General features: G+C 42.2%; 1 protein-coding gene across 2 annotated transcripts in view; it reads right to left on the bottom strand.

Annotated features, from left to right (window-relative positions):
- The window catches only part of LOC126273003 (uncharacterized), a 196,934-nt gene that overhangs the window by 83,291 nt on the left and 91,820 nt on the right, over nucleotides 1-21,823 (bottom strand). The window contains exon 4 of one of the 2 annotated variants that reach the window (XM_049976366.1): nucleotides 16,656-17,335. The exons of the other annotated variant lie outside the window; for it this stretch is intronic. Within the exon in view, the coding sequence (XP_049832323.1) occupies nucleotides 17,112-17,335 (224 nt within the window). The 3' untranslated portion in view covers nucleotides 16,656-17,111. Of the gene's footprint in view, nucleotides 1-16,655; nucleotides 17,336-21,823 lie in introns of those variants that run through there. 2 annotated transcript variants of the gene reach the window in all.

The following is a 21,823-nucleotide window of genomic DNA, read 5'->3' as shown; positions in this document are numbered from 1 at the left end:
CTTCCAAGTCCTTTGCTGTCTCTGACAGAATTACGATGACATCGGCGAACCTCAAAGTTTTTATTTCTTCTCCATGGATTTTAATGCCTACCCCGAATTTTTCCTTTGTTTCCTTTACTGCTTGCTCTACATAGATATTGAATAACATCGGGGAGAGGCTACAACCCTGTCTTACTCCCTTCCCAACAACTGCTTCCCTTTCATGTCCCTCGATTCTTATAACTGCCATCTGGTTTCTGTACAAATTGTAAATAACCTTTCGCTCTCTGTATTTTACCCCTGCCACCTTTAGAATTTGGAAGAGAGTATTCCAGTCAACATTGTCAAAAGCTTTCTCTAAGTCTACAAATGCTAGAAACGTAGGTTTGCCTTTCCTTAATCTTTCTTCTAAGATAAGTCGTAGGGTCAGTATGGCCTCACGTGTTCCAACATTTCTACGGAATCCAAACTGATCTTCCCCGAGGTCGGCTTCTACTAGTTTTTCCATTCATCTGTAAAGAATTCGAGTTAGTATTTTGTAGCTCTGGTTTATTAAACTGATTGTTCGGTAATTTTCACATCTCTCAACGCCTGCTTTCTTTGAGATTGGAATTATTATATTCTTCTTGAAGTCTGAGGGTATTTCGCCTGTCTCATACATCTTGCTCAGCAGATGGTAGAGTTTTGCCAGGACTGGCTCTCCCGAGGCCGTCAGTAGTTCCAATGGAATGTTGTCTACTCCGGGGCCTTGTTTCGGCTCAGGTCTTTCAGTGCTCTGTCAAACTCTTCACGCAGTATCGTATCTCCCATTTCATCTTCATCCACATCCTCTTCCATTTCCATAATATTGTCCTCAAGTACATCGCAGTTGTATAGACCCTCTATATACTCCTTCCACCTTTCTGCTTTCCCTTCTTTGCTTAGAACTGGGATTCCATCTGAGCTCTTGATGTTCATACAAGTGGTTCTCTTTTCTCCAAAGGTCTCTTTAATTGTCCTGTAGGCAGTATCTATCTTACCCCTAGTGAGATAAGCCTCAACATCCTTACATTTGTCCTCTAGCCATCCCTGCTTAGCCATTTTGCACTTCCTGCCGATCTCATTTTTGAGGTGTTTGTATTCCTTTTTGCCTGATTCATTTATTGCATTTTTATATTTTCTCCTTTCATCAATTAAATTCAATATTTCTTCTGTTACCCAAGGATTTCTACTAGCCCTCGTCTTTTTACCTACTTGATTATCTGCTGCCTTCACTACTTCATCCCTCAAAGCTACCCATTCTTCTTCTACTGTATTTGTTTCCCCCATTCCTGTCAGTTGTTCCCTTACCTCTGGTTCTTTCAGTTTATCCAGGTCATATCTCCTTAAGTTCCCTCCTTTTTGCAGTTTCTTCAGTTTTAATCTACAGGTCATAACCAATAGATTGTGGTCAGAGTCCACATCTGCACCTGGAAATGTCTTACAATTTAAAACCTGGTTCCTAAATCTCTGTCTTACCATTATATAATCTATCTGATACCTTTTAGTATCTCCAGGGTTCTTCCAAGTATACAACCTTCTTTCATGATTCTTAAACCAAGTATTAGCTATGATTAAGTTGTGCTCTGTGCAAAATTCTACCAGGCGGGTTCCTCTTTCATTTCTTAGCCCAAATCCATATTCACCTACTACGTTTCCTTCTCTCCCTTTTCCTACTGCCGAATTCCAGTCACCCATGACTATTAAATTTTCATCACCCTTTACTATCTGAATAATTTCTTTTATTTGATCATACATTTCTTCAATTTCTTCGTCATCTGCAGAGCTAGTTGGCATATAAACTTGTACTACTGTAGTAGGTGTGGGCTTCGTATCTATCTTGGCCACAATAATGCGTTCACTATGCTGTTTGTAGTAGCTTGCCCGCATTCCTATTTTCCTATTCATTATTAAACCTACTCCTTCATTACCCCTATTTGATTTTGTGTTTATAACCCTGTAGTCACCTGACCAGAAGTCTTGTTCCCCCTGCCACCGAACTTCACTAATTCCCACTATATCTAACTTCAACTTATCCATTTCCCTTTTTAAATTTTTTAACCTACCTGCCCGATTAAGGGATCTGACATTCCACGCTCCGATCCGTAGAACGCCAGTTTTCTTTCTGCTGATAACGACATCCTCTTGAGTAGTCCCCGCCCGGAGATCCGAATGGGGGACTATTTTACCTCCGGAATATTTTACCCACGAGGGGTGATTTGTGACATACAAATCTGCAACGTATACTCTTTCAGCAATTTGATGGCACGGTGGGCTCTATTCTACTTCGGAACTGTTGGTATGTGTAACTCACTGCAATCCGGCTCGCTCCTGGCTGTAACTTGTGCTTAGAATATTGCACAAAACTAACTTTCCCTATCCTAAACGGTGGTGCCGCTACAGTAAGGAACGATCATTTGAGACAAAAAACTTCGTGTTTACATATGCACTCTTCTGAATGGTTTTCGAGACAGAACGTGTATTTAATGTACACTGTTACTTAGTTTCTCTATTATTCATTACATTATCATTTCTTACAATCTACCATAATAGTGTAGACGAATTCTAGACGAATAGTATGATATAAGACACGTGGTGTATCAAGTCGAGAAATTAGCTCAAAGTGACTTACCTACACCTCAATGGATGCGCATTGCGCAAGAATTTCCATATTCCCTCGCTCTCTTCACACAATCTTGAGAAAAAAATGAATATGACCCTTTTAAAGGAAATTCAATGTAGTTCTACTGTGACAAGTTTTCCCTAGAGGCCGCGGATTTCGTGTTATTCAAGAAAAACAGGTGCAATTAACTTCAAATATGTTTCGTCCCCGAAACGATTTGGAATAGGGCATATGTCCATATTTAGTTATTTGCTTCAGATGATCGCTCCTATCATATTTATGAATATTGACTGTTTGTCCTGAAACAACCTGTATACATGGACTATCGTGTATTTCAAATTACCGTTACATTTAGTATCCTATGCGCCCAGAGTAATTAAAAGCTGCATGGAGACTACGGACACAAGAACCAAAGTAATTATAGGTGCAACAGACACAGAAGAAAAGATAATATTACACCTAACCATACCACTCACACAACAAGAAGACAGAAGAGAAACAACGCAAGAAGATGGCTATTAGAACAGATCAAAAAGGATACAAAAAAGTAAAAGCTGAACTCGGATGGAGACGTGCTCAGTCATGAAAGCGAGTTCCAAGGTATTTCACTGTGCCAAGAGATCAGAGAACAAATTGACGCCTCAAATCGCTATGTGGTCTGCTCTGTGTAATTTTGTCTGCGAGAGCTAGTTGCTTTGGTGGGGAGCATTGAGCTAGTTTGCAATCCAATCCTTAAGAATGGTGGGGAGCAGTGAGCTGCCTTGCAAGCTGATCCCTAAGAGTGTTGGTGAGTTAGTGAGACAGCCTACGGTCCGATCGGTGAGACTGGTGGAAAGCGCTGAGCTGTTGGGAGGGAGTGATGTGTAGATCGCTTTGCGATACGCTTCGACCATGCGGTGCCTGAAGGCCGCACCTTTTATGATCGCTTACAACACATTATGAGTCATTATAGTCAAAGGATAAGAAGTAACAACTCGCTCAGAAGCATGTAAACGTTTATTGAGCTTCTGAAATCTGAGATACTCTTTTGAAATCAAGAACAGAAACATGCTGAAAGTGTTTTCACCATTAATGTATCGTTCTGAAGAACTCGTTTTCTGTTTGACTCGGTAGCTGCGTGGTCAGCGCGGCCGAATGCGAAATGGAGATTCCCACTTTCGAATCCCATCAAAGTCGAAATTTTTTCCACTCACAGACTGGGTGTTGCGTCGTGCCTGCTTTCATATCGTCATAATTAGCATTACTACTGAAATGGCTCAATGGATATTGACTGACAGCCAATAAATAGGTTTCTTTATTTTTTTTATTTTCATGCTCGAGAAAAGCTTCATGTACTAACAAGGTTTGCAAATCCACATGTGCACATGGTCTATAACACATTTTTTGTAGCATGGGAAACGTTTTCTTAAGGATGTGGCGGGCGCCATTGCAGCAGCCTAGCGCAGAATTTTCTTCCTGCTCATTACAGCCACCAGAAACGCATTTTGAAATCAGATGAGCTACCATTCATTCCGAATCATCCATTACCAACTCTTTAGAAAGATCTGGCTCTCTGAATCAATTCAGGAGCACGGTGGCCATCTCTAGTTTCCACAGAGAATCGTCCTCAAGATGGCTGTACTCGTGCCAATGCACTGACATGCTGTCGCCAGGCCAAGACGTTTGCTGGATGTCCAAAACGAAGCCAGAAGGTCGATCAGTACAGTAATTATATTATAATGCGAAAATGAAAAATGGTAAAAGCAATTCTAAAACTGTAATACCATAACATATTAACATCAATAAAACCTCTGATAAAATGTGGCTAAAGGAAGTATGAGGGCCTATTATAAAACTTTTCTTTTAGACTTCTAGATCATATTCGTGGCCAACGGCCCTGCCGCAATGGTAACATCGGTTTCCGTCATATCACCGAAGTTAAACGCCGTCGGGCTGGGCTAGCACTTGGATAGGTGACCATCCAGACTGCCGAACGCTATTTGCAAGCACTCAGCCCCTGTGAGGAAAACTGAGGAGCTACTTGATTCAGAAGTAGCGGCTCGGGTCTCGTAAACTGACATACGGCTGGGAGAGCAGTGTACTGAGCACATGCCCCTCCATATCCGCATCCAGTGATGCCTGTGGGTTGAAGATAATACGGCGGCCGGTCGGTACCGTTGGGCCTTCATAGCCTGTTCGGGCGAAGTTTAGTTTACTTTAGTTTTAGATCATATTAGTTCATAATATCATAAAGATAATTAACAGATGATAACGGCAGATACAAAATACTGAAAACGCTTAAAAACAGAAAAACAGAAATACAAACAGTTGAAGTTTTCATAAGAGTAAATGAGAATTAGGAGTTATGATCATTAAACTTGGTGAAAATACGGCTTGTTATCACCATTCAAAAGAAAAATTAAACTATAGGCGAGATAAGAACATTACTTTACAGTAACGAGGAAATTAAGACAAAGGGTTGTTAGGGCAATTCGCTACCGCATCATAGCCGTCAGTAAAAAATGGGAAAATTCATGAAACACAATAAAGTAAGAGGTCATGTAAAAAACTAATTAAAAGAAAAAGTAGCTATCCTTCTTATTAAACAAGACCTGGAAATAGATCGAAAAGAGTTTCTTCACAGAAAGCTAACTGTTCGTGCAGAAGAGCTGAAGGATTGTTCTTACAGTACATGAATATTTTCATTTCCTCCATAGTGTTCAACAACAATCCCTTGTGAGCCGTTCTGCCCTGATATGAAAATAGCCATCATAGCGGCCGAAACCGGTCATCATTTTGAAATAAACGATTGTGTGCAATCTTGGCCGTTTCATTGAGTGATAACTTGCAACAGATCGCTGTTTTATCTCCCAGCATGTTACCTAAAATTAAAGTCTTCAATGTTTTTATTTCTTCTCCCTGAATTTTACTTCGCCTTCTACTTGGTATCCTCTACTGCTTGGTCAATGCAGGGACTGAATAACGTTGTGAATAGGCTGCAACAGTCACTGCTTTTCTTTCATGTCTTTCGGCTCTTACGACAGCAATCTTGTTTATGTACAAGTAGTGAATAACTTTTCGCTCCGTGTTTTTGATCTCTGATAATTTCAGTACCTCAAAGACTGTACTCCAAAAGCTTTCTCAAAATGTACAGATGCTCTAAACGTAGGTTTGCCTTTCTTTAACCTTTCCCAAATATGTCTTATTCGATATCTTCTAAGACAGTATTGCATCGCGTGTTCCTATCACCATCTTTCCTGAGGTCGGCTTGTACAAGCTTTCCATTCTTCCGTAAATAAGTGGTGAATATTTAGCAACCACTGCTTATTAAACTGATATTTTGGTAATATTCGCACCCGCCAGCGTCTGTCTTTTTTGGAGTTGGGGTTATTATATCGGTCTTGATGTTTTTCAGTATTTCGCCTGTTTCAGATATATTTCGGGCAGGCTGAATAATTCTGTTATGGTACCTTCTCCCAGCAGTCACAATAATTCAGTACGAATGTCGTCTATTCCTAGTGCTTTGTTATAACCCTCGCTCTGTCAAAGGCTTCTCGCAGTATCAGCTCTACCACTTGATCTTCGTTTACTTCCTCTCTCGTTTCTTTAACGTTCTCTTCATTTCCCTTGTACATTCCTTCTATATATTTATTCCATCTTTCAACTGTCCATTCTTTGCTTAGTGTTGGGTTGCTATCTAAGAACTCTTGATTTTCATACAGCTGCTTCCCCTTTTCTACGAAGGTCTCTCTAAATATTCCTTTAGGCGGCATCTGCTTTTCTTTTATTCGTACTTCTACAGCCTTGAATTTGTCGTCTAGCCTGTCCTGCTTAGATATTGTGCTCTTTATGTCTAAACTTACTTTTAGACTCTGTATTCGCTTTCTCTTACCTCATTGACTTCATATTTCTGTTTTCTCCTTTTGTCTGTTTATTCAATACGTCCCTTATTATCCAAGAATTTCTGTTGGGTCTTGACTTTTCGTGTAATTGATGGTCTGCTGCTTTGATTATTTCATTTCTCAACGATGCCGATTTTTAAGGTTTCCTACCTCATTCCACTTATAGGATAACTTCGTTGTCCGTCTGTTAAGACCCCTTTTCTCAGGACCGCATAAAGGTATCAAGCTGAAATTAATGTCAGATACTATGATCTACGGTCCCTTGGCACTGTCAAAAATTTAAGCTTCTAATATTAGACAGCAAATTTTAACTTTGCGTTTTTTACTAAGTCCAGAATAGTTGATTTATATGGATTTAATGTGCTGAAGCTGAAAATATTAATTAAAATCTAGATTAGCTCAATTTTGAAAATGACTAAAACTTTTATGTTCTTCACGAATTACAGTAGGCCATGGTCTAACAAGTGTAGCACTTTCCAACATACATTTACTTACAGAACATTCGGCAGTGCCTTTGGACTTAATTCGATGCACTGATCACAAATATGGAGTCATTTCTTATAGAACGGCTCTAGTTTTTTGTCAGATAGGCTCTAGTTTTTTAGAAATTTGGTAGGCTATGTTACTGAAACATAGAGCAATGCAAAATCATAAAGTTTAGCCTATTCACAAATAACGTGGAACAGTAAATCAAAATACTTTAGACTAAGTACGTGAAAGGTACAGGTAATTTAGTTCAATTAAAGATACCCTATTAACACTAACCTTGTTTACAACACGCATTTCCTCTTCGCCTGCCGCTTTTCGTGAAGATGCAAGTCTTTCTCCGAAGTCCAGCACAAATCTGCCAAGACTGAAGCACTGAATCTTCCTTGGTATTGATGTTCCGTTACAGTAATTTGTTGGTGAAACCACTCACAATGTTCTTCACTAAATTTTCCAAATCCTCACGGAAAACGTCGATATGTGGATGAATGAAGTGCATTTTGAGTGATACCTTGCGAATACGTTCCTCATAAGCACATATGAACGCTACAAATAATTCAGTACCTTCTCTTGCTGACAGCACGGGTCATGTAACAGATGATGATAAACAGAAGGCCGAAATTCTAAACCTATCTTTGAAAAACTCGTTTACGGTAGAGTACTGCAGCACCATTCCCCCTTTCAGTTAACGAACAAACGCAAGAATGGCTGATATAGTGTTTAGTGTATCTAGGATTGTGAAACAGTTAAGATCCTTAGACGCCAGGAAGGCATCTGGCCCAGACGGTATCCCCATAAGATTATATATTGACTATGCTACAAATATAGTACCATTCTTATCCATCGTCTGTCAGAGATCACTGGAGCAGCGGAAAATTCTACGGGACTGTAAGAAGGCCCAGGTTATAGCAATCTATAAAAAGGGTAGAAAATCGGGTGCACATAATTACCGGCCAATTTGACAAACATCGATTTGTTGTAGAATCATGAAACATATTTTGTGTTCAGACATAATGACTTTCTAGACACTGAGAAGCTCATCTCCAGAAACTAGCACGGTTTTAGGAGACACAGTTGGTCCTCTTTGAGCATGATACACAACAGGCTCTAGATACAGGCTCCCAGGTTGATGCTATATTTCTCGACTTTCGAAAGGCGTTCGACTCAGTTCCGCGCTGTCGCTCGCTCCAAAAAGGGTGCGCTTGCGGTCTATCCGACGACATATGCGGTTGGATAGAAAGTTTTCTGACAGCCAGAGAGCAGTATGTCGTCCTGAATGAGGTGACTTCAACAGAAACAAGCGTAACTTCATGTGTGCCCCAGGGCAGCGTAATAGGTCCGCTGCTTTTTACGATTTACATAAACGATCTGGTTGATGGTATTGACAGCGGCATTAGACTGTTTGCCGATGATGCTGTAGTTGCTGTAGTCTACAGGAAAATAGTGTCACACGAAAGTTGTGAACAAATCAATGAGGATTTGCAGAAAATAAACGCGTGGTGTAATGACTGGCAGTTATCTGTCAATATTAGTAATTGTAACCTACTGCGTATAACAAGGTGAAAATCCTCATTAATGTACGAGTACAAAATAAATGCCCAGTCTTTGGAAGCTGTAACATCCGTCAAGTATCTGGGTGTGCTATTCGAAATGATCTCAAATGGAATTATCAGATTACACAAGTAACGGACAAGGCGAACTCTAGATTGCGGTTTATTGGTAGAATCCTGAAGCGATGCAGTCCTTCAACAAAGAAATTGCTTACAATACGTTAGTTCGTCCAGTCTTGGAGTACTGTTCGTCTGTATGGGACCCTTACCAGTTGGGTCTCATTCAAGAGATTGAAAAGGTTCAAAGAAGAGCGGTAAGATTCGTGACTGGCACATTTAGCCATCGCGAGAGCGTTACAAATCTCATAGAAAGTCTGAAGTGGGACACACTTGCAGATAGACGGTGCGCTAAACGGAAGGGGCTGCTCACTAAATTCCGAAATCCGATCTTCGCCGAGGATGTAGAGCATACATTATTACCACCAGCATTCAAATCGCTCAATGATCACCATTAAAATATAAGGGAAATTAGAGCTCGTACCGACGCGTTCAGACAGTCGTTTTTCCCTGTGCGATCCGCGAGTGGAACAGAGAGGGAGGGGGAGGACACGACTTTGGCGCGAATTGTGCCCTCCGCCACACACTGCTTAGGCCGCTAGCGGAGTATACATGTAGCTATGTAGATGTAGATGTAAGGTCATTCACAAGTTCAATGAAATTTTTAGCTTTCTTTTTTGTTCAAGAGCAATTCGAAACTTTCTGAAAGTATTGCGACACATTTAGCTCATCAGGACAGAATACAAAACCTTACGTATTTGTAGACCAATGCCTACCCCCTTCTCACTCATGAGAATTTTAGAGGCAAGTATTCAAATGCCCGTTCGTTTGTCTTATACAGTTGGTTGGTTTGTGGAGGTTAAAGGGACCAGACTGCTACGGTCATCGGTCCCTTCTTATACAGTTCTTTTGTGCAAATGACTTCATCAAACCTAGCTTCACATGTTATGGTGCTAACTGGACTTTACTGGGATTTACAAGAGGCTCTCAAGAAATATTTTTTCTTGAGATTTACAAGTGGCTCCTGTGAAACATTTTTCTTGCCAGGCAATAAAGCTTTCCATCGTGGCTAGTCCTTTGGTCTGTAATCTACATCCTTAGCACGACTGACCCACTCACTAAAGGAGCAACAATACTTAGTATACTCACCTTGTGATTTCTGTGGCATTCCTGACACAACAAGTAAACGAGAGCTAAAAAACAGGAATAAAGTTGTAGAAAACTTTATAAAGCACGAAAACGGGAGCTAAAAACATACATTAATATCATTTTCCAATTCAGCGTTTAAAAATTTATTCTTCTTTACGTAATAAATTCACTGATAAGCAATGAAAGTCAGCGCAATCAAAAGATACTGCCATTTGTGTTACATATTTTGATACCTGCAAACTCACCTAGAGATTAACTATCTATACACATAATTAAGTTTTTACGGAATCCTAAGAGCTCGACCCCTGTCCGCACCTGACCAGTTTTTTTTTTTACTGTATTTCCTTTCCCCGTCTTCGTTAATCATTGCCTACCTCCGAAACTCTCAACACCTACTGGTTCTTTCAATATATACAGGGCGATTATAATTAAAGTTAAACTTTCAAAACGCTGTAGAAATAACAGCACTGGACAGAATGACGTCAAATTGCAACGGAATATTATCGCAGAAGGGGGAAAACGTATGGCAGAATAAAAAAAATAGTCTTTCTAAACACGCCGGGTACACGACTTTTCCTCCTTTCGCCTCTGTGACGTTCGCCAGGACTGTCTCAATGCGGGATCTGTTTGTAAAGCTGTATTACAAGATTGATGACAGGGAAGACGTCACTCTGCAGAAGTGCCGGATACTGGAGGGTTTGAAAAAAGGCGTTGGTCCAATGACTGCAGTGGATCTGGAGAAAAAGATTCGGAAATTCGAAAAGAACGAATTGATTCGACTGCAATGGAACAAGAGGCCACAGCAATGCAGGAGACGAGTGATGGTTTGCGAAGGTTCAATGCACGGACAATTGCCCGAACATTGGACATAGCCGTGAGCAAGGTGCTGTATTTCCTTTCCCCGTCTTCGTTAATCATTGCCTACCTCCGAAACTCTCAACACCTACTGGTTCTTTCAATATATACAGGGCGATTATAATTAAAGTTAAACTTTCAAAACGCTGTAGAAATAACAGCACTGGACAGAATGACGTCAAATTGCAACGGAATATTATCGCAGAAGGGGGAAAACGTATGGCAGAATAAAAAAAATAGTCTTTCTAAACACGCCGGGTACACGACTTTTCCTGCTTTCGCCTCTGTGACGTTCGCCAGGACTGTCTCAATGCGGGATCTGCTTGTAAAGCTGTATTACAAGATTGATGACAGTGAAGACGTCGCTCTGCAGAAGTGCCGGATACTGGAGGGTTTGAAAAAAGGCGTTGGTCCAATGACTGCAGTGGATCTGGAGACAAAGATTCGGAAATTCGAAAAGAACGAATTGATTCGACTGCAATGGAACAAGAGGCCACAGCAATGCAGGAGACGAGTGATGGTTTGCGAAGGTTCAATGCACGGACAATTGCCCGAACATTGGACATAGCCGTGAGCAAGGTGCTGTATTTCCTTTCCCCGTCTTCGTTAATCATTGCCTACCTTCGAAACTCTCAACACCTACTGGTTCTTTCAATATATACAGGGCGATTATAATTAAAGTTAAACTTTCAAAACGCTGTAGAAATAACAGCACTGGACAGAATGACGTCAAATTGCAACGGAATATTATCGCAGAAGGGGGAAAACGTATGGCAGAATAAAAAAAATAGTCTTTCTAAACACGCCGGGTACACGACTTTTCCTGCTTTCGCCTCTGTGACGTTCGCCAGGGCAGTCTCAATGCATGCTGCATCAAACCAGTCTCAGGACTGAAGACCACAACAACAACAACAACAACAACAATGCTTATTCGTAAAATTTCCATTGCTTAGATTGTTATAGAAACTGGGAAACACGATCAGCCCCACTTTAATAACAACTCCTACAGTTAGGAACTGGCAACAAACACGTTAAGAATCGATACAGCATTGCAGCTAGAGTACTGTCCCTGATGTCGTGTGGCGGGCCTGTTAGACAGTACATTTCTCGTGCAGTGTGCAAGACTTGCCCCCATCTGATCTACACCGTAGTTTCTCGCTGTCGTCTTCAGGCATCAGTAATATTACAGAATGGTACCGTCACTCGTTTGCGGAAGTATTCTACAAAGTACAGAAGCAATGAAGCAGAATGCCCCATTCGCTTCAGAAAATTGAAAACGGTAGGAGGCACGACAGACTTGCGAAATCATATAAGAAGAAAACATCCACAACGTTCCTGTGAAGAGAAAAGTAACTTTCACTGATATACGGATAATTTTATGAACTTTGGATAATTGCGGAACCCTTAATTTTGTCGTTGCTTCAGGGCAAAGAATTAATACCATACAAAACTGACAATGCAGGGAAGTCATCAACTTCTGACCCTTCGTTCTTGCTGCTGTCACGCCCATGTCCTTCACCTTCACAATCTCTGCTGGGAACGAGAGACAGATTTCTCCTGCAGCCTCAATCCCACAAGGATCGTGATCTCCTTCTTCTCAGCCTTTATCAGAACTTTTCAATCTTGGTTCGATGTCCACGTTTAATACTGTAACTACGTAATAGCAATAGAAAACCGAAAATCGGTCATTTCAGAAACCGCTTATTTCGAGCGGTTTTAACAGTCAGTTTAAACTGGAGACGAAAAGAACCGGTGTAACCCGAAACTGGTTGTTTCAGCGTTAACCACCATCCCTACTGCCTGTATCTCGAAACGCGATGTAATTGTCACTCGACCAACGTTATGCTGTAATGTTTTGTTCGAAACTGAACCGACTGACTGTGTAAGCATACTGGAACAGCAGTCTATGGTATTCGCAAGCTTCGCGGTGGTTAACAGCCATGTACGCAGGTCTCTAGAGGAGCGGAAGGTTCCAAATGATTGGAAAAGAGCACAGGTAGTTCCAGTTTCCAAGAAGGGTCGTCGAGCAGATGCGCAAAACTATAGGCCTATATCTCTGACATCGATCTGTTGTAGAATCTTAGAACTTGTTTTTTGCTCTCGTATCATGTCATTTCCGGAAACGCAGAATCTCTGAAGGAATCAACATGGGTTCCGGAAACAGCGATCGTGTGAGACCCAACTCGCTTTATTTGTTCTTGAGACCCAGAAAATATTAGATACAGGCTCCCAGATAGATGACACTTTCCTTGACTTCCGGAAGGCGTTCGATACAGTTCCGCACTGTCGCCTGATAAACAAAGTAAGAGGGGAAAAACGTATGGCAGAATAAAAAAAATAGTCTTTCTAAACACGCCGGGTACACAACTTTTCCTCCTTTCGCCTCTGTGACGTTCGCCAGGACTGTCTCAATGCGGGATCTGTTTGTAAAGCTGTATTACAAGATTGATGACAGGGAAGACGTCACTCTGCAGAAGTGCCGGATACTGGAGGGTTTGAAAAAAGGCGTTGGTCCAATGACTGCAGTGGATCTGGAGAAAAAGATTCGGAAATTCGAAAAGAACGAATTGATTCGACTGCAATGGAACAAGAGGCCACAGCAATGCAGGAGACGAGTGATGGTTTGCGAAGGTTCAATGCACGGACAATTGCCCGAACATTGGACATAGCCGTGAGCAAGGTGCATAAAATCCTATCTATTCAAAATTATCCATGTGCACAAGTTGCTTCCTGTTGAGCTGCCAGCAAGAGAGGCTTTTGCTTTATAATCAACCAGTATCACTTCATCCTAAAAAGGACACTCTGTCGAGCGGATCTACGGCATCATTTATCATAGAGCCATATTTTTTCGATGAGACAGGTGCTGTACCGTCACTGGTAAGCGCTTTGAGTGTATTTTGCGCAGCTCTCCAACAGCGTGGAAGTGTGGATGGGATCATTTTTATGCAAAATGGCGCACCTCCGCACATTGCAAATCCAGTTAATCAGCTGCTGAAGCGCTATTTCGGAAATGACAGAATTATCAGCCGTCATTTTCCTACAGCCTGGCCGTCCCGATCACCTCATCTTAATCCGTGTGACTTCTGGTTTTGGGGCTATCTGGAAGTTGTTGCGTTCAGTGTTCCGACTGCTAACGTAGCTGCATTGAAGGCACGCATTGCGCAACACAATCTGAACGTGGCGGCGGAAACAATTCGATCAGTTGTGGAACATGCTGTTTCTCGATTTCAACTTGTTGCAGAAAACGGTAGACAGCATATTGAACATGCTTTGCGCCAGTCACATGGAAATTAATAATTCGATTTAATGGTTTTTATGCGGGTTTTGACCTCAGGACGATTAAAAACAGATGTGGTTCATGCTTTTTATGCGGTTTTTGGCCTCAGTACAAGTAAAATACGATTTTCCCCCTCCGATGTGGTATGACCTTGCCGTGTGGATGGGCTTACGTAATTAACGGTATCACACCTGTACACCCATGCACACTGGGTAGTACAGTTTGTTTATTGTCAACGTACACCTTTGGCATATTAAATTATGCTGCTTACAGCGCCATCTATTGCTCCATTTTGTAACTACTTATTTTTATTCTGCCATACGTTTTCCCCCTTTTCGGATAACATTCCGTTGCAGTTTGACGTCATTCTGATGTTATTTCTGCAGTGGTTTGAAAGTTTAACTTTAATTATAGTCACCCTGTACATGTCCTATCTCCTATGTTAATCTGCAATGCACGACAATAAATTATGGTCAGAGTCCACATCTGCCCTTGGAAATATTTTGCAGTTTAAAATCTAGTTTCGAAATGTTTTCTTATCACTATATAATCTATCTGAAGGCTTCTGGTATCACCAGGTCTCTTGCATATATACAACCTTGTTTCATGATCCTTAAATACAGGGTTATCAATTACTGAACTTCGTTTTAGGCAAGGCGGTTTCTTCTTTCAATACATTCAGCCCATTCTATGTTCCCCTACAATTTTTCCTTTCCTTCCTTTTCTTACCATCGAATTCCAGTTCCCATCTCCATTGACTTTTCCTTTCACTTAACTGTCAGAATAATTTATTTTATCTAATCATATATTGCTTTGATCTCTCGGTCACCTGCGGAGGCAGTTGGCAATTAACACGCAGCATCGTGTCTAGAGCCCACACAGAAGCATACCGACAATCCTTCTTTCCACGAACAGTACGAGACTGGAATAGAAGGGAGAACCGATAGAGGTACTCAGGGTACCCTCCGCCACACACCGTCAGGAGGCTTGCGGAGTGGATGTAGATGCAGATCTTGGCAACTATACCGCATGCGCTATACTGCTCAGAGTAGTTTACCCTCAATCTTATTTTCTTATTTGTTATTGAACCTGCTCCTGCGTTACTCCTATTTGATTTTGAATTTATAACCCTCTACTCACCTAATCAGGCGTTGTATTTCTCCTGCCACAGCACTTCACTAAATCCCACTATATCTAACTTCGGCGTATCTTTTTCCTTTTTTAAATTCTCCATCTTACCAACCCAATTAAGGGATCTAACATTTCAACCTCTATCTGCCCCGGTAACTGTTGGGATAGCGTGGTTGAATACCAACCAATGCGGCCCAGGTTCGACTCTCGGCCACGTCGAGTAGATTCTTTGCTCTTCCGCTCGGAAAATAGATGCTATCATCATCATCATCACCGAATTAAGGGATCTAACATTTCAACATCTATCTGCCCCGGTAACTGTTGGGATAGCGTGGTTGGATACCAACCAATGCGGCCCAGGTTCGACTCTCGGCCACGTCGAGTAGATTCTTTGCTCTTCCGCTCGGAGAATAGATGCTATCATCATCATCATCACCAAATTAAGGGATCTAACATTTCAACATCTATCTGCCCCGGTAACTGTTGGGATAGCGTGGTTGGATACCAACCAATGCGGCCCAGGTTCGACTCTCGGCCACGTCGAGTAGATTCTTTGCTCTTCCGCTCGGAGAATAGATGCTATCATCATCATCATCATCATCATCACCCAATTAAGGGATCTAACATTTCAACATCTATCTGTCCCGGTAACTGTTGGGATAGCGTGGTTGGATACCAACCAATGCGGCCCAGGTTCGACTCTCGGCCACGTCGAGTAGATTCTTTGCTCTTCCGCTCGGAGAATAGATGCTATCATCATCATCATCACCCAATTAAGGGATCTAACATTTCAACATCTATATGCCCCGGTAACTGTTGGGATAGCGTGGTTGGATACCAACCAATGCGGCCCAGGTTCGACTCTCGGCCACGTCGAGTAGATTCTTTGCTCTTCCACTCAGAGAATAGATGCTATCATCATCATCATCATCATCATCACCCAATTAAGGGATCTAACATTTCAACATCTATCTGCCCCGGTAACTGTTGGGATAGCGTGGTTGGATACCAACCAATGCGGCCCAGGTTCGACTCTCGGCCACGTCGAGTAGATTCTTTGCTCTTCCGCTCGGAGAACAGATGCTATCATCATCATCATCATCAACATCATCATCATCATTTCATCATTGCTGACACACAAGCCATCTAAATGGTGTCCCTTAGTAGTCCTCGGGCGGAAATTCGAATGCGGGAATACTTTACCCGAGAGGATTCTCTTATCAATAAACCACACAGCAGAGTTGAATTTCCTCAAGAAAAATAATGCCTGTAGTTTTCCCTTTGTCAGTTGTCCGCAGCGCCATCGCAGCCAGTGTATGTTGGCCAATGACGACTGACCAGTCAAACATCCAGACTGCTGCCCTTGCAACTACTTGAAAGACTGCTACGCGTTTTCAGTTTTCCTTGCTAGGACATTTATTCTTGAAGTTAGTAGCCGCAACGCTTCTCCCGCCGCTACAAAATGTACTTTCGTCGATCATTGTGACTTACTTTTTGAATTAGTGAAACATAACTATCTTGCATGTTATATGGACTCATCGTCAAACGTGACCAAAAGTAACCAACGGGAATGTATGAGAGTCACACAAATAACAAAATTTGACATTCCGCCCAAGGAAAAATTGTTCTTAAGACATTACTCTGCTGTATAGAGTACTGATTATCCGTGAGTGTATTATGCAGTAAATAAATAAAGATATATTTTTGGTTCTTCTGTTACCAACATAAAAATTGTTCACTGAACTCCAACAAATTCTTGAATAATAGATACTACTAAATACAGGACATTATTAATGCCTTGTCACAAGAAAAAAAAAAAACTTACTTCAATAAGATAGGAATTCTAGGTTTCCACATGACAGTTTTGCGATTTCCATTTTCGCATTTAATTGCGATTGTTCACTGTTCCCGCCTTTGAGTGTTAGAGACACTTGCATTATAAAGTCACATTCGTGTCTACTTTTCCATAACACACATTCATAGCGTTAAAACAGTTTACAGTACTACTGCACGTATTACACTACCGGAAGCAAAAACAGCTCACGTCGGCGTCCTGCTGAGTGTAGACAACAGTGTGGCAGTTGATGTTAATGATGCGTGGACCGCTAGAGGTTAATTCGTGGGATGAGAGGAACACGTCCCGATGAGAGGAGAGGCGCCGTCTCAGAAGCGGAGGCAGTGTCTGGAGAGTGGGGCGGAGTCTCGGCGGCGAAGGCAGAGCCTGGAGTCCAGCCTGGAGGTGCGGGCAGCGCCCTCACGGAGGTGGGGGGTAAGGCCCGCCCCTCGGAGGCGGCAGGCAGCGGCGGCCGGTCCGTGTCCCGCCTCCAGCCTGCGAACAGCCGGCTTTCCTTACAGTCCTAACAGCTCCCAGCTCCCTCTTGAGGCAAACTTATTCTAGACAAGTAAGCTCGCCAGGCAACATATTAGGCGGCCCCTGAACTCTTTGAAGAGCTTGTAAATGCTGTACAGCTGGCAACAGACGGTCATGTCACCTTCTAGTATTGACATCAGTCATGGCTGTGAAGTGGTGTGTGCGGGAAGCAATACTTGTTTTGTGCTGGTACTTAAAAGTGGGCGCAGACCGTTCCGACAAGTTGGTACAGATGCCTTCGCCAGCGTGCTTCGAGCGGTAAAGCCGTCAGGATCCCTGTCTCCCATTTACTGCCCGTTAGGGACAGGAAAAACCGACCAGGTAAAATCGATACCGGTATTTCAGTTCTGAATACCCGATGTATTTGTTTGGTTTCCTTTACAACAGCTTTTTTTTCATTTTTTACTAATAACTAATAAAAAACCGGCAAATAATTTGCCACAGCAGCATTGTTAAAATTTTTAATTTTTAAATAAATCTTTTCTTTACAACGAGTAATGCATATTCTGAAGGTGGCAGGGGTAAAATACAGGGAGCGAAAGGCTATTTACAATTTGTACAGAAACCAGATGGCAGTTATAAGAGTCGAGGGACATGAAATCCATGGAGAAGAAATAAAAACTTTGATGTTCGCCGATGACATTGTAATTCTGTCAAAGACGGCAAAGGACTTGGAAGAGCAGTTGAACGGAGTGGACACTGTCTTGAAAGAAGGATATAAGATGAACATCAACAAAAGCAAAACGAGGATAATGGAATGTATTCGAATTAAATCGGGTGATGCTGAGGGTATTAGATTAGGAAATGAGACACTTAAAGTAGTAAAGGAGTTTTACTATTTGGGGAGCAAAATAACTGATGATGGTCGAAGCAGAGAGGATATAAAACGCAGACTGGCAATGGCAAGGAAAGCCTTTCTGAAGAAGAGAAATTTGTTAACATCGAGTATAGATTTAAGTGTCAGGAAGTCGTTTCTGGAAGTGTAGCCACGTATGGAAGCGAAACATGGACGATAAAGAGTTTGGACAAGAAGAGAATAGAACCTTTTGAAATGTGGTGCTACGGAAAAATGCTGAAGATAAGATGGGTAGATCACATAACTAATGAGGAGGTACTGAATAGAATTGGGGAGAAGAGGAGTTTGTGGCACAACTTGACTAGAAGAAGGGATCAGTTCGTGGGACATGTTCAGAGGCATCAAGCGATCACCAATTTAGTATTGGAGACCAGCGTGGAGGGCAAAAATCCTAGACGGAGACCAATAGATGAATACACTAAGCAGATTCAGAAAGATGTAGGTTGCCGTAGGTACTGGGAGATGAAGAAGCTTGCACAGGACAGAGCAGCATGGAGAGCTGCATCAAACCAGTCTCAGGACTGAAGACCACAAAACAACAACAACAACAACAACAACAACAACAATGCTTATTCGTAAAATTTCCATTGCTTAGATTGTTATAGAAACTGGGAAACACGATCAGCCCCACTTTAATAACAACTCCTACAGTTAGGAACTGGCAACAAACACGTTAAGAATCGATACAGCATTGCAGCTAGAGTACTGTCCCTGATGTCGTGTGGCGGGCCTGTTAGACAGTACATTTCTCGTGCAGTGTGCAAGACTTGCCCCCATCTGATCTACACCGTAGTTTCTCGCTGTCGTCTTCAGGCATCAGTAATATTACAGAATGGTACCGTCACTCGTTTGCGGAAGTATTCTACAAAGTACAGAAGCAATGAAGCAGAATGCCCCATTCGCTTCAGAAAATTGAAAACGGTAGGAGGCACGACAGACTTGCGAAATCATATAAGAAGAAAACATCCACAACGTTCCTGTGAAGAGAAAAGTAACTTTCACTGATATACGGATAATTTTATGAACTTTGGATAATTGCGGAACCCTTAATTTTGTCGTTGCTTCAGGGCAAAGAATTAATACCATACAAAACTGACAATGCAGGGAAGTCATCAACTTCTGACCCTTCGTTCTTGCTGCTGTCACGCCCATGTCCTTCACCTTCACAATCTCTGCTGGGAACGAGAGACAGATTTCTCCTGCAGCCTCAATCCCACAAGGATCGTGATCTCCTTCTTCTCAGCCTTTATCAGAACTTTTCAATCTTGGTTCGATGTCCACGTTTAATACTGTAACTACGTAATAGCAATAGAAAACCGAAAATCGGTCATTTCAGAAACCGCTTATTTCGAGCGGTTTTAACAGTCAGTTTAAACTGGAGACGAAAAGAACCGGTGTAACCCGAAACTGGTTGTTTCAGCGTTAACCACCATCCCTACTGCCTGTATCTCGAAACGCGATGTAATTGTCACTCGACCAACGTTATGCTGTAATGTTTTGTTCGAAACTGAACCGACTGACTGTGTAAGCATACTGGAACAGCAGTCTATGGTATTCGCAAGCTTCGCGGTGGTTAACAGCCATGTACGCAGGTCTCTAGAGGAGCGGAAGGTTCCAAATGATTGGAAAAGAGCACAGGTAGTTCCAGTTTCCAAGAAGGGTCGTCGAGCAGATGCGCAAAACTATAGGCCTATATCTCTGACATCGATCTGTTGTAGAATCTTAGAACTTGTTTTTTGCTCTCGTATCATGTCATTTCCGGAAACGCAGAATCTCTGAAGGAATCAACATGGGTTCCGGAAACAGCGATCGTGTGAGACCCAACTCGCTTTATTTGTTCTTGAGACCCAGAAAATATTAGATACAGGCTCCCAGATAGATGACACTTTCCTTGACTTCCGGAAGGCGTTCGATACAGTTCCGCACTGTCGCCTGATAAACAAAGTAAGAGCCTACGGAATATCAGAGCAGCTGTGTGACTGGATTGAAGAGTTTTTAGCAAACAGAATACAGCATGTTGTTCTCAATGGAGAGACGTCTACAAACATTAAAGTAACCTCTGGCGTGCCACAAGGGAGTGTTATGGGACCATTGCTTTTCACAATATATATAAATGACCTAGTAGATAGTGTCGGAAGTTCCATGCGGCTTTTCTCGGATGATGCTGTAGTATACGTAGAAGTTGCAGCATTAGAAAATTGCAGCGAAATGCAGGAAGATCTGCAGCGGATAGGCACTTGGTGCAGGGAGTGGCAACTGACCCTTTACACAGACAAATGTAATGTATTGCGAATACATAGAAAGAAGAATCCTTTATTGTATGATAGCAGAACAAACACTTTTAGCAGTTACTTCTGTAAAATATCTGGGAGTATGCGCACGGAACAATTTGAAGTGGAATGATCATATAAAGTTAATTGTTGGTAAGTCGGGAGCCAAGTTGAAAATTAAAAAAAAAGCAACAAATAAAGTTGTTATATTAACTTAATTATGTTGTTAAATTAACTTAATTGTGTCATGTATTGGAAAATTTGACTCGTTCCACATCATTACGAAATATCGTATTCATGATCCATGGAACTAGTATTAATCGAATCTAATCTAATCTAATTGGGAGAGTCCTTAGAAAATGTAGTCCATCAACAAGGGAGTTGGCTTACAAAACACTCGTTCGACCTATACTTGAGTATTGCTCATCAGTGTGGGATCCGTACCAGGTCGGGTTGACAGAGGAGGTAGAGAAGATCCAAAGAAGAGCGGCGCGTTTCGTCACAGGGTTACTTGGTAAGCGTGATAGCGTCACGGAGATGTTTAGCAAACTCAAGTGGCAGACTCTGCAAGAGAGGCGCTCTGCATCGCGGTGTAGCTTCCTGTACAGGTTTCGAGAGGGTGCGTTTCTGGATGAGGTATCGAATATATTGTTTCCCCCTACTTATACCTCCCGAAGAGATCACGAATGAAAAATTAGAGAGATTCGAGCGGGCACGGAGGCTTTCCGGCAGTCGCTCTTCCCGCGAACCATACGCGACTGGAACAAAAAAATGTGGGTGAAATCTTGTGGGACTTAACTGCTAAGGTCATCAGTACCTAAGCTTACACACTACTTAACCTAAATTATCCTAAGGACAAACACATACACCCATGCCCGAGGGAGGACGCGAACCTATGCCGGGACCAGCCACACAGTCCATGACTGCAGCGCCCCTGGCCACTCGGGTAATCCCGCGCGGCGTCTGGAACAGGAAAGGGAGGTAATGACAGAGGCACTTAATGTTTCCTCCGCCATACACCGTTGGGTGGCTTGCGAGTATAGATGTAGATGTAGAAGAAAGGACGGAAAGAGGTGGTCGACGAACCCCGCGCTGGACGGCTGTCAGTCAGCACAAGCGACGACAACGGACCGTGTGGGTGATCTGTTAAATACTGACCATCTGTTGAGAGTCCGAATGATTGCAAAAACTCTCAACGCTTCCAAAACAATTCTACATGAACCGGTGACCGATAAATTGCGTATGCCAAGCTGATTCCCAAACTTTTGACGGACGATCAGAAGAATCACCGGATGATTGTCGCGACTGAACTTCTCGAAT

Source organism: Schistocerca gregaria, chromosome 5 (assembly GCF_023897955.1).
Source record: "Schistocerca gregaria isolate iqSchGreg1 chromosome 5, iqSchGreg1.2, whole genome shotgun sequence".
Classification (NCBI taxonomy): Eukaryota; Metazoa; Arthropoda; class Insecta; order Orthoptera; family Acrididae; genus Schistocerca; species Schistocerca gregaria.
This window is presented reverse-complemented; position numbering and strand designations above follow the sequence as displayed.